Genomic DNA, 15,982 nt, shown 5'->3' on the forward strand with positions numbered 1-15,982 from the left:
TATGCATGGCTGCCTCCACTACCAACATTCCTTACCACAGTGGTGCATTTATTATAATCGAACCTACATTATCACATTATCACCCAAAGTCCATAGCTTACATTAGGGTTCATTCTTGGTGTTGTACATTCTATGGCTTTGGACAAATGTATGATGACATGTATCTGCCATTATAGTAACATACAAAGTATTTTCACTGCCCTAAAACTCCTCTGTGCTCTGCCTAGTCATCCACCCCCTCCTTTTTAAATATTGTGTCAGTGTTTCCATAATGCATGGTCTTTGCAGTTTGGTTGAATTGTACTGTGAAACTATCTGGGCCTGTTTGTTTTTTGGTGTGGGGCGGGTGGGAGTTCTTTGAAAATATTCTCTCTTTTTTTCCCTTTGGATATTTATATATTTAGGTTTCTTTTTAATTTTTTTTGGAGTCAACTTTTCAAAACTTTTCCTTGAAATTCACTTATTTCATTCTGTTTTAAAAATGTATTTGCCCATAATGGGACAAAGTAATTTTTAAACTTCTGTCTCTGTGTTACTTTCTGTTTATTTCTAATTTTGTGTGGTGTATTTCCTGAGTTTACTCTTAAGTCAGCTAATGGTTTGGTTTTTTTTTTTTAATTTAAGCCAGCTTTTGGATTTATTTTATTTTTTCTGTTTTTCTGCTTTTCTTTGATCTATTTGCTTCATTTTCTAACTTTGAGCTGAGTGCTCAATTCATTTGTTTCCTTTTTCCCCCACTGATATGTATTTAAGGCTGTGAATTTTCCCTCAGGCATTGCTTTAAGTGTATTCTATAGGTTTGATATTGAATTTTCAATATTTTTGGCTAGAAATTTTGTAATTTCAGTTTGTAATTACTCTTTAACCCAATAGATATTTGTAATATTGTAAATAAAGCTTTCTATGATCTGCATGGTTATTGTAACCTCTTTTAGTAGCAACTGTTAAGTAATCTATCAAGGCAAAGCTATAGAGTAATACGATTTCACTAAGACTGCAAACATAAATCTAGATTTCTCCTTTTAAATAGTAAGGAGAATGTCTTAATGATGTTTTTCAGAGTTCCATTTGTAGCTTTAATATCTATTTTGGTTCTTATCTGGATTTGAAATGGAGAACCGAGATTTCAAGTGAGTGCTTGAGCAAAAGGCGAGGGGCACTGATGCTTTCGGCTCCACTGAAGTTCTTATTGTTAAAGAATGAGGATTTGGTGCCCATGTTGCTAAACTCTGACAGATTTGTAGTTTAAAAAAAAAATCACAGTTTTGTATGAAGACTGTTTGGAGATGGTAAGTGTGGATGTAAGGAGACTAGATAAAGGTTGGTTGTAGTCTAGGTCAGAGATGATGGGAGCTGGTACTTAGGGAGTGGTAGAGGGGTTTGAGTAAAGTAGGGGATTAGGTAAAATCAACGTAGCTTGGTAACTGGATGTAGGATTAGAGGGAAGAACCAAGAGAGGTTTCCAGGTTTCTGGCTTGAACAGTTGGATAGATGGCAAAATGCTTTATTGGGCTTGGAAACACTGGGGGTGAAGAAAGTTTTGTGAGGGTGGGATACAGAGCTCAATTTTGGATTTTAATGTTTCTGTGAAACATTAAGTGGTGATGTTGAGTAAGTATTTAAGATCCAGGTCTGGAGCATACAGAAGTGTGGTCTACAGAGAAGTTTTACATCCCTCCAAGAACGGGTCTTCGAATAACAGTGTTTCATTCAGTGTTGTTTCATTATAACGTTGATGAGAAAAAAAATTAATTCCTGGCCAGGGCCACTGCCTGGAGTTTGCATGTTCTGCCGATGTCTGTGTGGGTTTTCTCTGGTATTCCAGTTTCCTCTCACATCCCAGAAATGTGCACGTGAGGTGAACTGGCGTGTCTCCACTGTCCCAGTCTGAGTGTGGGTGTGGATGTGAGTCTGCCCTGCAGTGGAAGGGCATCTGGCCAGGGTTGCTTCCTGCCTGGCACCCTGAGCTTCCAGGATACGCTCCAGCTTCCTGGACCCTGAACTGGAATAAGCAGGTTGCAACATCATTCTCTTACTTGTTTTTATTGATCTTTCTTAAATGTATGTGTAGTTCACATTTACTTCAGTATTTAATGTTAAAGTAGTTATTTAGAAGTTTGGTTATGTTTTCGTGATCAGAAATATGCTGTAGGAACTTGTTTATGTCAATTAGTCTTTGGGAAAGTTCATTTTATTATATGTTGTTTCACTTAAAGTTGCAGTTTCCAAGGATCTATTGATGATGATAAGTGAAGACTTACTGTACTATGGCTGTGTTACCTGTGCATTCTTGGTTCTGTAGTTGGAAGACCTCTCTACCTTTTTATTATGAAATATATATTCCAAACAAAATGTTGCATATAAGTTATAACGCATAATAAAGGCAGCATCAGAACCCACCACGGAAGTAGTACATTACCAACCCCGTTGAAGCTCCTTCCCACTACTTTCTCTTTCCTATAACTTGACGGTGAATTTTACCCCCCTCATTCCCTTGCTTTTATTTTAATAACACTTGTTTGTTGCTCTTAAATCTGTTAGAGTTGCTCTTTTGTACCTTATAGTAAATGTATCATACTATATATTCTGTAGTTTGCCTTGTTTTTACTCACATTTAGCATTTTTTATGTTGATGCAAATAGCTGTATTTCATTTGCTTTTCTCTACTTAGTAGTCTGTAAATGGATGTTTCAGTTGCTTGCTATTTTTTTTTGGTATTCTACTTTGAGCAATCTCATAGGTGTTATTGAGACACAGGTGCAAGATTTTTTTCAGGTTATACAATTATCATAGTGAACATAGGTTAAAATGCCAATCTGTTTTCCAAAATTATTGCACCAATTTTGGCTAATACTGTTAGTACATAGGAGTTCCTATTGCTCTATACCTTTGTAAAGACTTAGTATCATCAGGCTGTTTTTTTAAAACAGCTTTATAGAGGTGGCATATACATATAAGAAAATTAACCCACTATAAGTGTAGCATTCAATGAATTGTAGTAAATTTGTAGAGTTGTGCAACTATCATGACAATCTAGTTTTAGAACATTTCCATAACCCCGCCCAGTTACCTTTTGTGCCCTTGCTTGCTTTCTATCTCTATAACTTTGTCTTTTGTGGATATTTCACGTAAAATAGTCTTCTCGTGTCTGGCTTCTTTGACTTGGCGTTTTGTTTTTGAGGTTTGCTCATGTGATAGCATGTCTCAGTAATTTCATTTCTTTTTATTGCTGACTACTATTTCTTTGTATGGATCTACCACATTTTGTTTCTCCGTTTACTGGTTGCTGGATATTTGGATTGTTTTTATTTTGGGCTATAATGAATAATGCTGCTATAAAAATTTTCATACAAGTCTTTATGTGGACATAATATTTTCATTTCCTTTGGGCAGATATCTGGAAGTGGAGACCTATACTATTCTAATTATGGAGGCTTTATAATACATCTTTATCGGATTGGATATGTTCCCCACCTTGTTCTGTTTCATATTAGCCCTTTGTTCTTCCATATGGATTTGAATTAGTTTAAGTCCCATAAAAAATCTAATCCTTCTCTAATCATCAACTTTGTTCATCTGTGAAATCTTAAAAAAAAATTTGTCCCTTTAAATTTATAATATTTCTGTTAAAATTTTAATTACTTTTGTCTGTTATAGGTCATTGTTTACCTATAACATAGTATAAATGTCTTGAAGTTGCTTCTTCATCTGTGTGATCCTCATGTTGCTGCTTGTGTAACATATTTGAGTAGTAAATGAATGTTGACAAAAATCCTATTGGCTCAGTGCTCTTAAAACTCACAAGCCTCTCTGACTTTACACTTTATAGATAGGGACTCAGCCCTGTTGTTGTTATTGTCCAGATTGCTAGTATAAAAATTGAATTTTTAAATTCAACTTTATATAACTTGTACTAAATACTCTTCCTACTTTATTGAGTATGTATAGTAAATGGCTAGCTCATAGTCTTAAATCTCGTCTTCTGTTTTTTAAGGAGCGCTGTTTTGACATATTTATACTTAGAAGTTCATACAACTGATGTTTTCTTCTCCTGTTTGATAGGAAGCAGTAGAGAAATATGAAGAAGTGCTACATAACTTAGAATTTGCCAAGGAGCTTCAGAAAACCTTTTCAGGACTGAGCCAAGATGTGAGTATGTTTTCTTTGTTTTTTTTCCTGAAACCAGTTTAACCACTGATCTTGAAGAAATTGTCAGGATCTAATATTGGTGTTGGGTTACCATCCATCTGATTCCTGCTCATATTTTGTTGTGGATGGGGGTTGACGATAGCTACTCCAGAACTAGTTTTTTCTAATTTCTGGAGCCTCAAGAGAACACAAATGGTATCTGAATATGAGACATTGTGAATAAAGTATTAGTTATCTAATGTGTATTATTTCAGTATGGAATTATAGAAAAATCACTGAGAAGGGAATAAAAACTGTTTTTATAGATGCATTTATTAAAGATATTTTGGGATATAGGCCTGTAAATTTACATACTGCAGGTGTGTAAGTTTATCATTGTTTAACATATTAGGAAACAGAATTGGTAGAATCTTGTTGAGACCATGGCAGTTATTACATTGTTTTTGTACACCTGAAACTAAAAATAAATAAATAAATAAAAAATTTATGATTCATGTTAGAGTTAGTCTGACCTCACTGCTTGTTAGGTTCTCTATGTTGGCAATTCAAACTTTTATCTCTGACAAATTTAATCAATAATTAATATGAAGTCTTTTTTTAAAAAAAAAATTTTTTATTGGGGAATGTGTGTTTCTCCAGGGCCCATCATCAGCTCCAAGTCATTGTCCTTTAATCTAGTTGTGGAGGGCACAGCTCAGCTCCAAGTCCAGTTGCCATTTTCAATCTTAGTTGCAGGGGGGCGCAGCCCACCATCCCATGCAGGAATTGAACCGGCAGCCTGAAACCCTGTTGTTGAGAGCTCGCGCTCTAACCAACAGAGCCATCTGGCTGCCCAATATGAAGTCTTAAGCATTCGTTAATGAAATATCCTTCACTGTTCCAGAATCTTAGTTAGAAGGCCCTTTAAAGGTCATGTTCTAACAACTAAGGAAATTTTTTTATAAATTCATTTGTGGCATGGGGAGCATGTCTCACAAGATAGTCTCTTCTATGTTTTGGATATTTTCTTCTTGTATGGTGAACTGAAATTCTCTTCTCTGGCATCCTCTCCTTACCCTCCCAGCAAGCCAAAGCATCATTTCTAGGCTGAAGATATCTGCCATCTAAATCCTTGTAATTACAGTCCTGAGTTACTCTCTTCTGGATGTCCAGCTTAATTAACTCTTAAAGGTAGTGTGTAAATCTAAAATAGCCTGGTATAGAGCCACTACCTTCTGTTAACGTAAATCTGAGATGGTATAAGCTCTTTTTGTCAACCATAGCATATTTTAACTCACGTTCACTCATATATCACTTAATTTTCATACTTTCTGTTAATTCCACAGTTATTAAATATTTCTAGGCTATTTTAGATAATACCTTTAAGTCAATTTTTTTCTTGTATGATTGATTCTCCACAACACCGCCCACCCCAATATGTTAAGTTTATTTAGTTTTGGTCCATTTCACTATAAAAAGATTTTTCATATCTTCCCTCTGTTTGGATGATTGTAAGTATACTTTTATAATACTTAAAAAATTTTCCATTAACATTTTTTACTCAGTCACCCTATCAAATTTTAGTTTTCCATTCACACGTTTATTTTTTCAATGTATGATGTTTTTTCTTTAAAAAAAAACAACCCCAAAAATCTTTTCACGTGCCAGGCACCTATGAAAGTCTACTTGATTTTTAAAGTAATCTAAGGATTAGATATAAATAGCTCCACTTTTTTCAGAGAAGGAATCTGAGTCTCAGAACAAAATGAACCTTTTAAAAGTCACATGGCCAATAAGTAGTAGAATTAAGGTAGTGCCCTTACTATTGATACTTTTCACTCCTAAAAATTGTGTTCTTTACTGTATACCATAGACATGGTATCTCTTTACATAGTCTTCTACTGTTATAATCCAGAGGTAGCTCACAACCCCACCAAATTTTGTTATCTATGAGATTATTTTTTCTTATTTGTACTGTGGATTTAGTTTCACTTTAGGCAAGGTGCTAAAGTATTTTGGAGGGTGCCTTAATGAGTCAAGACCCCAAAAGTCTCTCTTCTTCTATGATAGCCAGTTTTGCAAATTATGAAACATTTTCTTCTTTCCTTTCAAACTGAAGTTGGAAGCCTGCCTATTCAGCTCAGCCACATCTCTCATTTTCATGATATGAGTGCTGTCCCTGGTGGAGATTTATCATCCTACATCATGGTTCAGAAAATAAATGTTATTCTTTAATACTATTGGTTGATAATAGTCTATATGTCATAACTTCTTCTTTCCAAACCAGCCCTCAACTGGAAAAAGAAAAGAAACTGTAACCTGACTTCTCAGTTTCCACATGCTTTCTTACTTGATACTTGATTGATTCAACCAATATTTGAGGTCCTGTCATGTGGCAGGCTCTGTGTTGGGCACTAATGATATATTGGGAACAACAGAGATATAGTCCCTGTCATCACGGATTTGAAGCTGAAGGGGGAGGTGCGAATAAATAAAACGATAACCATTTAATGTAATAGATACTTTGCTAGGGGAAGTTCAGGGTGGCATGAGCCCATAAGAACATCTAATCCAACTTTGGGAGGTCGCTAAAGAGAGATCTGAGGTAATCATGTGCTATAGTCCTGAAGGTGCCCTTAGCATCAATTGCCTTTCCATATTAATATCATGAAACTGCCCAAGAGTGTCCCATGGAATTGGATAACTAGAATTGCCACCCTTTACTCTTTCCTCCTTTCAAGCAGAAACTAAGAATCCTGTAGTTTTAGTAAGTGTTATTGGTGTAAGTCCATATTGAGGTCTTGGAAAAGATTTTCTGAGCCATTGCCATCCTGAAGAAAATATCCTTTCTCACATAACCCTTCACCATTCACCAGTCCATTCCTCATTCTCAAAATTTTTATCTTCACGCATTTTCTCTTGTTGCTGGTAATAGCACAAGTCAAATTTATTAAGTTGCTTTCATACCTGCTAGAAAGGAATTAAAAATGCCATAATGAATCTTTTTCCTGAGTTCCTCCCCCCCAGTCTTCATCTATTAGGTTCTATGAATATACACATCTCTTTTGTAGAGTTTTAAATACTGGCGCTATATCAAAGTAATTTAACCCATCTATAGGGAAAAAAATCTTCTTTTAGATTTTTTTTTCATTAATCTTCATACCTTGGAAGATATCCACTAAGATGGAAACATTACAATCAGAATAACAACTATAGGAAGAAACCTTTTAGGTTTCTTAGTGGAAATAAATGGTAATTTTTATTTTTTTTTTTAAAAATGGGAAGCCACCTCTGGGACCCAAGTATTATGTCAGACTTTAAGGTATTAGAGTTCTGAGCTTTAGAGTAGACTCAAGGCTGCTTAGTCTACACACACATTTATTTGAAGAAAAATTTATGTTTCACTAATTTTCCATAAATGTTTTGTCAGTTAAACACTGGAAGATACAGCTCTATCCAGACTGACAGACAATTATGAAAATATCTCTTAATTTTACTTCTAAAACAAATATGTTTGCTATGGTTGTTTTTGGGCACTACATTTGTAAGACATTTTATTTTTGTTTGGTTTTTAATTCCTTAGGTTTTAATCACTCTTTGGTTAGTTGAAAACTGACCATTTTAGTTTAAATATTCTTGCCTTGGAACATGAAATTAAAAAACAAAAAATAAAATGAAACTGAAGCATTTTCTTACTGAAATATTACAAAGGCTTGTTCTAAAAAGGCTTGATATACATAAATATAGAAAAGTAAACCCTTGGGGTTAATACGGACATCAGTGATAGCTAGGTACTTTGCCTCTTCATCATGGTGATATAAGAGGTATTAGATACAGCCTGGAGTTGCGTGTCAGATATTTGGGCTCCATTGGCCAAGTTTATTATTCAGTGACTTCATTAGCTGAAAAAGGAAGCGGGCTTAAATGAATTTGTCAGTTTCACAGTCAGTGTTATGTATATGAGATTTATCATTTCAACTCTTTGGCATTAGACTTTTTTAGACTACGAATTGCTAATCGGGGTGGTGGAGAGTTGTCATCCCTAATTAGCATTTGTTTTAACAGCTACTTAAAGCTCAGAAGAAGGCCCAGAGAAGGGAGAACATGATAAAACTTGAGGCTGAGAAGAAAAAACTTCGCACTATCCTTCAAGTTCAGTATGTATTACAGAACCTGACACAGGAACATGTACAGAAAGACTTGAAAGAGGGCTTGAATGGTGCAGTGTATTTGCCTTTAAAAGAACTTGACTACCTCATTAAATTTTCAAAACTGACCTGCCCTGAAAGAAATGAAAGCCTGAGGTAAGCTAATGAAAATATTTTCCTGAACTAGAACACACAACACTTTAGCTTTTTTGGTTATATATAGGTATATACACACACACGTGTGTATATGTATATACACACACGTATGTGTGTATACATGTATATGTGTGTATATATGTATGTATACATGTGTTTGTGTGTGTGTGTGTGTATATATTTAGTAATTAAGAAAACATTAGTTTGATTCAGCATGGGAAATGTTGGCCAGCCTAGATTCTGACTGGGTTGGTAGCCTATCTAGGAGGAAAGTGAATTTGCATAACCTCATTAACATACTTCTGTGTTGTAATGCTTATTTTAAAAAATAATGTCTGATCATCAAGTTTTAACCTTATACAAGTATAAACCATAATACTAATTATGTATGTTGTTAAATTTTTTTTGTAATTATCTCAGGATATTGTATTACCTGAGTCTTTGCCTTCTTAGCTACTGCTGTACTTAGGTGGAGGTAAATAAAATTTAACTTGGCCAATTTCATCCAAATTTCAAAGTGAGAATTATTTGGTGTTCTTCTTGTGCTTTGAATAAATACTGAGAAATAAATCTAATTTAAAAGACAAAACCAGCAAATTGAGGCTACTCAATTCCCCCCCCTCCCCAAAGTTATCTACTTGCTCTTTTTGTTTTGATGGACTAAATCAGCTACCGAGCAGATCTCTATGCTTTTGCTGTGTTTAGATATAGGTTGTTAGTGTTTTGTCTGTTAGCCATGCTAAAGCAGGGTGAGATTTCAACTATTAGAAATCAGCCTTGTATCAGGAAGAAACCTCATAAAACTATTAATTACCTACATATTGACATATCTTTATTCCTTCCTATCCTGATAACCTACTTCATCATCATTACTTATTTGGTGTCTTCCTTCTCCTACTTCACTTGGGCGGACTCAGGGAATGTCGCTTACTTTAATATGTAAAATGTAAGTGAAGCATAACTAGAAAAATAAGCTGCTCTCTTTAAAGTCGAATGCAGCTCTTCATATTTTCATTCCACTGTCTTTCCTCTAGGACATATGCTTGATAATGACTGATACTGCGTTTACAGCTTTAAGCTCTGTTTGGTCTATTCCTTAATGGCTGTTTTTTGGTAAAATATTTATTTTAGTTGTTTTGAGGAAAAATGCTTGCATTTGCATTTGAAATCCATAAATGGGTAGTCATCTTTTATAAAATTTCAATGTTTCATTTCCAAAGCATAAAAAGACAATTAACATTGAGTGTCTTAACTGTTGATGGGTTATATTGTGTAAATTGTACTGCTCCATATATATGGATGCCTCTAAGCCATTTTGTTCTGCTGTTGCTTTTCCTTTTCCTCGTCAGTGTGGAAGACCAGATGGAGCAGTCATCCTTGTACTTTTGGGACCTTTTGGAAGGTAGTGAGAAAGCAGTTGTAGGAACGACATGTGAGTTTTCTCTACTCTGAGCTTATGCAGTAAATACTAAACTTTATGTCTTTAGAATGATCCTGAGGACCGAAACTGTGTTAGTCCATCAGAACTCACATGTCTGACAATACTATTCATACATTCATTGAGAGAGTGATCTCTGTTTAGTTCTATTAAAAGCAGCTGTTATAGAACTGCACTCATTAAAATGGAACCTAGGGAGAGTTTTGAAGTGGAAAGTCACTATGCTTTAGGAACCAGAGCTAAGGACTACTGGGTTTCCCCGAAAATAGGAACTAGCCAGACAATCAGCTCTAATGCGTCTTCTGGAGCAAAAATTAATATAAGACCCAGTCTTATTTTACTATAACATAATATAATCATGTCTTATATTAATTTTTGCTCCAAAAGACGTATTAGAGCTGATTGTCTGGCTAGGTCTTATTTTTGGGGAAACAGGGTTAAAGCTAGCTTCAACACCGGCTCGACCATTTTGGGGTTCAGTTCTCTATTCTGCATAGTTGTACCTGTCCTATTTAAGAATCTTAAATCCACATATTGCTAATATCAAGACTTATCTACCAGATCTGCCTAAGAAAATGTAAATGGCTTGGCTACATAGTCTATTGAAGCATTGTTGTCAATTGATCTGGAAAATGAACTGGAGAGAAAGCGTTCTTTTGGCTTCCTTAATAGACTTTCATCAAATAACCAAGTACAAATGGCCAGGCATAATTTTGTGTACTAGCTTAAAGCTACATTTGGTAATACTGATTGCTTCCTTTTAAAAAATAAGTATGTGTAGCAATCTCAAAATTTCTATGTCCTTTCAAGTTTAAATCACAGAAATTTATTTCTTGGTTAGAATGCAAAATGATAACAAATATTTTGGAAAATAGCTTGTCAGTTTCTTATAAAACCAAGAAATAAATATAGTAAGTGTACACTTACTATATGACCACGCAATTATACTTCTAGTATCCAAGAGAATGGAAAAGGTATGTTCACATAAGTGTTTGTACACGAATGTTCATACCAGCGTTATTCCTAATAGCCCCAAACTGAATACGGCCCAGATGTACATCAACTGATACCTGAAAAACAAAATGTGGTATATACATACAGCGGAATCTATTCAGCAGTTAAAATAAAGGAATGACGTATTCATACATGCACCAACATGGATGAATCTCAGAATAATTATGCTGAGTGAAAGAAACCAGATTAAAAAATGAGGACATATGTATGACACATGTATGATTCCATTTATATGAAATTATAGGAAAGACATAATCACAATGAAGGGACATGAGGGAACTTTTTGAGGTGATGAAAATGTTCTGTATCATTGTGCTGGTGGGAGTAACACCAGAAACAACACAACTGTGCTGTGCACTTAAAATGGGTGAATTTTGTTGTTTGTAAGTTATACCTCTAAGTTCATTTTCTTTAAAAAGGCAAACTCTATGTTCTCTATGAAAGGAGTAATAGACGCAAGTTAAGTATGGGAACTCTGCTTAATTGGGGAATTATGTTTTTAGTGGATATTAAAAATGAAATAGATTTTAGACTGGATTATGGAACACTGACTTTAATATCCTTTTAAGATTTTTCTTGATCATCAAAGGGTGGTGTGCTAGGAGTGACATAAAGCATAACTTAAGAGTAAAGTCTTTTTTTTTGTTTTTATTACCTAGCAAATTTTTTTTCTAAATTAGTTTCAGGCGAAGAGTAAAGTCTTAATTATGGATTTTATAGTTTAAAAATCCTTGAGATTATCCTACATAGGGTTTCCTAATGGCTGTATTAGGGGAACTTTGATTTCTCTAAAGCCTTAATTACTTGGGGAAGATAGATTAATTGCTAGTTGTGATGTCTTGGGAGCAGATGGGAGATAATGCCGTTTCTCTCAGCTCAGGGAATAATATGTGCTTTTGTAGCATATTAGAGTCCTTGATTTTTAGTCATGTTTTTAAATAGTGGAAATGGGGGCCCAGAGAAATTTAGGTGACTTGATAAACTCTGGGGTTCTGACCTTGAAAGATTATATTGGTTCAGTATGATGTAAAAGATGGACCGCATATTTACTTTTCATGGTTCTGACTGGTTCTTTGAATCCTCTCTAATATAGAATGTTATAAAGACATACTATAATTAGGCTAAAATTATATTAGGATTTCTATTCCAAATAATTTTCCATTAACTATTAGATTATATGATAACTACGTCTTAATCACTCTTGCTTAGACAAACACGTGAAGGATCTGCTGTCTAAATTGCTGAACTCAGGCTATTTTGAAAGTATCCCAGTTCCAAAAAATGCTAAGGAAAAAGAATCATCATTGGAGGAAGAAATTCTAATAAAACCAGAGAAGAAAAAACAGTTATTGAAGACTGAATCTGTCAAAGAGTCAGGTTTGTTGTGATCTCTGAAATTCTTTACAATGGTTACATTTTTAACACTTACCCAAAATGAGTCAAATCATTGTGAAATGATTGCCTTATTTTAATTTGTTAGTTTCTGCATGCATGGAAATCTTAGTTTGCTGCAGGATAAGCCTATGTTTAAAAAACATCTGTAGGCTTTATTACCATGATTTACCGTCAATTAAGGGTGAACCTTAATAGAAACATTAGGTTATGCTTTGTTACAAGAGCGTAACTTGTAACAATGTACTGTACACTGTTAAAATGAGACATTTATGGAGTTTGAATGAGCCTCTTTGTTAAACTATTAGTAGGATAATTATATTTAAAATCGTTTAAAATGTAAGTTATAGTAGCATCCAATACTGTAGTAGAACAAGAATGTCAATAAGGTTAATATATTGATTCAGGAAAAAAAAAAGTTGCTAAAGTAACTATGTTTCCAGTAAAGGAAATATACTCTTCAAAATTCCACTTTTCTTGGGGAAGAAATACTTTTGAGTAAATGGCACTTTTACTTTTGTTTGTTGAGGCCAGATTTATTTAAGAAATGTCACTTGTAAAGAGATAATCCAGGCTGGATCCCGTAGTCCCATGGTCGCAGTTGCTCAAGTCACATCTCATGTTTACTTCCTCTGCGTTTTTAATACTAAGTCCAGTGCTTCAGTATCTTCATTCCTTTAACCTCTTCCCAACTTTAAACTGGCTTGTCGGAGGCCTGGAAGGGCTGTATTTCAAGCGGACATGACTAATTTTTACCCCGTGGGACTGAAACTGGAATTCCATTTTGAAAGAAGCTGTGTTTGTGGGTAAGAAGAGATAGGCTTATTTTCAATCAGAAATCAGTTTTTAACTGCAACTTGCCTTCACAAAAGTATCTTATATGAAGAGAGCTAGTGGGTTCAACTAGTCTCAGGCGACATGCTTTTGACCAACAAGCAACAGTGAGAATGACTCCTGCTACGCATATAATTGTACATTCTTTTTCTGTTATTCTTCTGAAATACGTTGCCAGAATAAATTATAGTTGTAATCAGTCTGAAAACTTACAGTTTGCCTAGTGTTTATTCGATATTCCATTTCTCTTCCCAGAGTCTCTTATGGAACTTGCGCAGCCAGAGATACAACCACAAGAGGTAAGGTTACTGAAAGGTAATTTGCCGATTTTGTGTTTTGAGACTTGTGTATAGTGTTGTGGTTAGGAGTCGATGCCCTGGAGTTAGACCACTTGAGCTTGAATCCTGGCTCTGCAGCTGACTAGCTTAGCAACTTGGGGCAAAATATGTAGCCCAGCTGTGTCTGTTATCCTGACACCTAAGGTGGGGTTAATAATGCCTGCCTCCTGTGGTTATTGTGGGGCGTAATGGAGTTAAATTCTGAATCGCTTAGAATCTGGCCTGGCACACAAGCAGTGCTCACATTAGATGTTACTGTTGTTTTGGGCCCTTGTGTTAGAATTTAAAGATGGGTTGGATTTTGCTCTCTCCAAAATTTACTCCCATTAGCAACAGAAGAGGGTATTTGTTCTCTTTCTGAAGTGACATTGAAATTCATAGAAGCTGAAAAGAATGGAAGAGGCAAAAATCACAGTATGTTGATATAATATAATGGCAGTAAAGAAAAAGCTGCTAATTCAGGAAACGTGGGCTTAAGGTTCAACAGTTTAACTTTGTGTAGTTGAACGGTTGAACCTTAAGCCCATGTTTAATTGAGTCAGGTGGGTAGTCGGAAATACAAACTTTGATACTTCATGTAGCAATCTATACTTGACTCACCTAAGACTGCTAAGAACTGCACATTACGGTGTCACATTTGCTTGATTCAGGCTCTTTTATCAAGATGATTCTGCCTCTGCCAGTCAAATATAGATTGCTACTTTTGAAGTATCAAAGTTTGTGTTTCTGTTAATTGAGGGAAGAGGAATGGACAAAAAAGTTGGACAGTCCTTTCAAGTAGTATAAGGACAGAAGTTTTCTGTTAGCTCGATGGCTCAGACCAGTGGACGTAAGAATACTAGTACAGGTCAGTATTCCCTTCAAGGTCTTGTACAAATTTTGTGACTCAAGCACACTTTTTCTGTGGCCTAGTTTCTTAACAGACGATACGTGACAGAAGTAGATTATTCAAGCAAAAAAGAGGAAGAACAATCTTGGGAAGCAGATTATGCAAGAAAACTGAATCTCCCCAAACGTTGGGATATGCTTACTGAACCAGATGGCGAGGAGAAGAAACAGGAATCCTTCAAGTCCTGGGAGTCTCCTGCTAAGCAGCAAGAGCTAGCAAAGCCTTCCGTTTCCTTAGAACACAGGAAGCAAGAGATTCCAAAACTCAGGTGCCCTCTGCAGGAAGAACACAAGAAGCAGGATGTCTCCAAACCCAAGCCAACTCCTAGCCAGTGGAAGCAAGAAACTCCTAAATCCAAAGTAGGATACATTCAAGAGGAACAGAAGAAGCAGGAGACACCAAAGCCATGGCCAGTTCAGCGGCAGAAAGAACAGGACCCAAAGAAGCCACCTCCAAAGTCTTGGAACTCTTCTCTGCAGAGTGAACAGAACGTCACTGTATCATGGACCACTCCCCTGTGTAAAGAACAGGATTCAAGACATCCAGATGCTTCTAAATCCTGGGAAAACAATGCTGAGAATCATAAACACCCTGTAACACCACAGTCACAGATTCCTCCAAAGTCCTGGGGGGTGGCTGCAGCAAGCCTCATGCCAAATGACCAGCTGCTGCCCAGGAAGTTTAACACAGAACCCAAAGATGTGAGTTGATCTGTATCAGTCTGCTTCTGCCTGTGTAGGCATAAATAAGGAGTTGCGGTAACGATAACTTTTTAGTTTTCTTTTAAAAAAAAATCAACAAAACCCATGTTAAATTAATGTAGACAGTATTTCACTTACCTCTTCAATGTATAATATATTGTTTTCCCTTGAAAATTGAAAATTGTCTTTTGAGACTAAGCTGAGATGCAGGTTCCACAATAAGAAAATACTGTTTTAATGCCAAAACTTGAATGACAGATATGACATCAAAATAGTAGGTAGTGGAGACAAGACAGCAGTGTGAACAAGTGAGAAATGTACATGCATGTCACAGGGTAGCAGACTTGTTATACTATATTTCACTTGTTTTCTTTTTCTGACTTTTTCTGACAAGTTACATTTTTCTGTATTCTCTTCTTTTTCACTCATTTGTAGTCACTCAGATTAGCCTGTAGTCTTTGAAGAAGACATGGTTGCAAACATTCCAGTAGCTGGGGGAGGATCTGAAGTAGTTTTTCATTTCTGTTTCAAACTAAGAATTTTCTGGAGATGGAAGCTATAAGCATTAAATATTCTGGAATTAGGTTTTGAAGTATGATATTTAGTTCAATTGTAAGGCCTCCTTCTGTTAATGATAACCTATTTCAGGAAGATAAGAAGGCTTATAATGAATAATGCTTGGATACAATGCTAGTTAGTTAGTGTTGCCTTTTATTGAATTATACTCCATTTACCACTGTTTAAATGCAAATTTGTTACCACCTTGTTTGCTAAGAAAGGTGAACCTTTTATACTCCCAGGATTCTCCATCTCTATGTAGTAGTGTTCCTGGCACTTCCATGCCATTTTAGCACAAGGTTTTCTGATAAACCTTTAGTCCTCTAACAGCGTGAAAAACATTTTGCTTGGGGAAAGCAAAGCATTGCATTTTATAAATAAATCAC

At 35.5% G+C, this 15,982-nt stretch overlaps 1 protein-coding gene across 19 annotated transcripts in view; it reads left to right on the forward strand.

Annotated features, from left to right (window-relative positions):
- CAPRIN2 (caprin family member 2) overlaps positions 1 to 15,982 on the forward strand; it is a 39,914-nt gene that overhangs the window by 6,351 nt on the left and 17,581 nt on the right. For all 19 annotated transcript variants that reach the window (XM_074325848.1, XM_019737007.2, XM_074325855.1 and 16 more), the window contains exons 4-9: positions 4,063 to 4,149; positions 8,194 to 8,432; positions 9,782 to 9,864; positions 12,094 to 12,261; positions 13,366 to 13,409; positions 14,361 to 15,038. In XM_074325848.1, the coding sequence (XP_074181949.1) occupies positions 4,063 to 4,149; positions 8,194 to 8,432; positions 9,782 to 9,864; positions 12,094 to 12,261; positions 13,366 to 13,409; positions 14,361 to 15,038 (1,299 nt within the window). The remainder of the gene's footprint in view (positions 1 to 4,062; positions 4,150 to 8,193; positions 8,433 to 9,781; positions 9,865 to 12,093; positions 12,262 to 13,365; positions 13,410 to 14,360; positions 15,039 to 15,982) is intronic.

This window comes from Rhinolophus sinicus, linkage group LG02, assembly GCF_036562045.2.
Source record: "Rhinolophus sinicus isolate RSC01 linkage group LG02, ASM3656204v1, whole genome shotgun sequence".
NCBI lineage: Eukaryota > Metazoa > Chordata > Mammalia > Chiroptera > Rhinolophidae > Rhinolophus > Rhinolophus sinicus.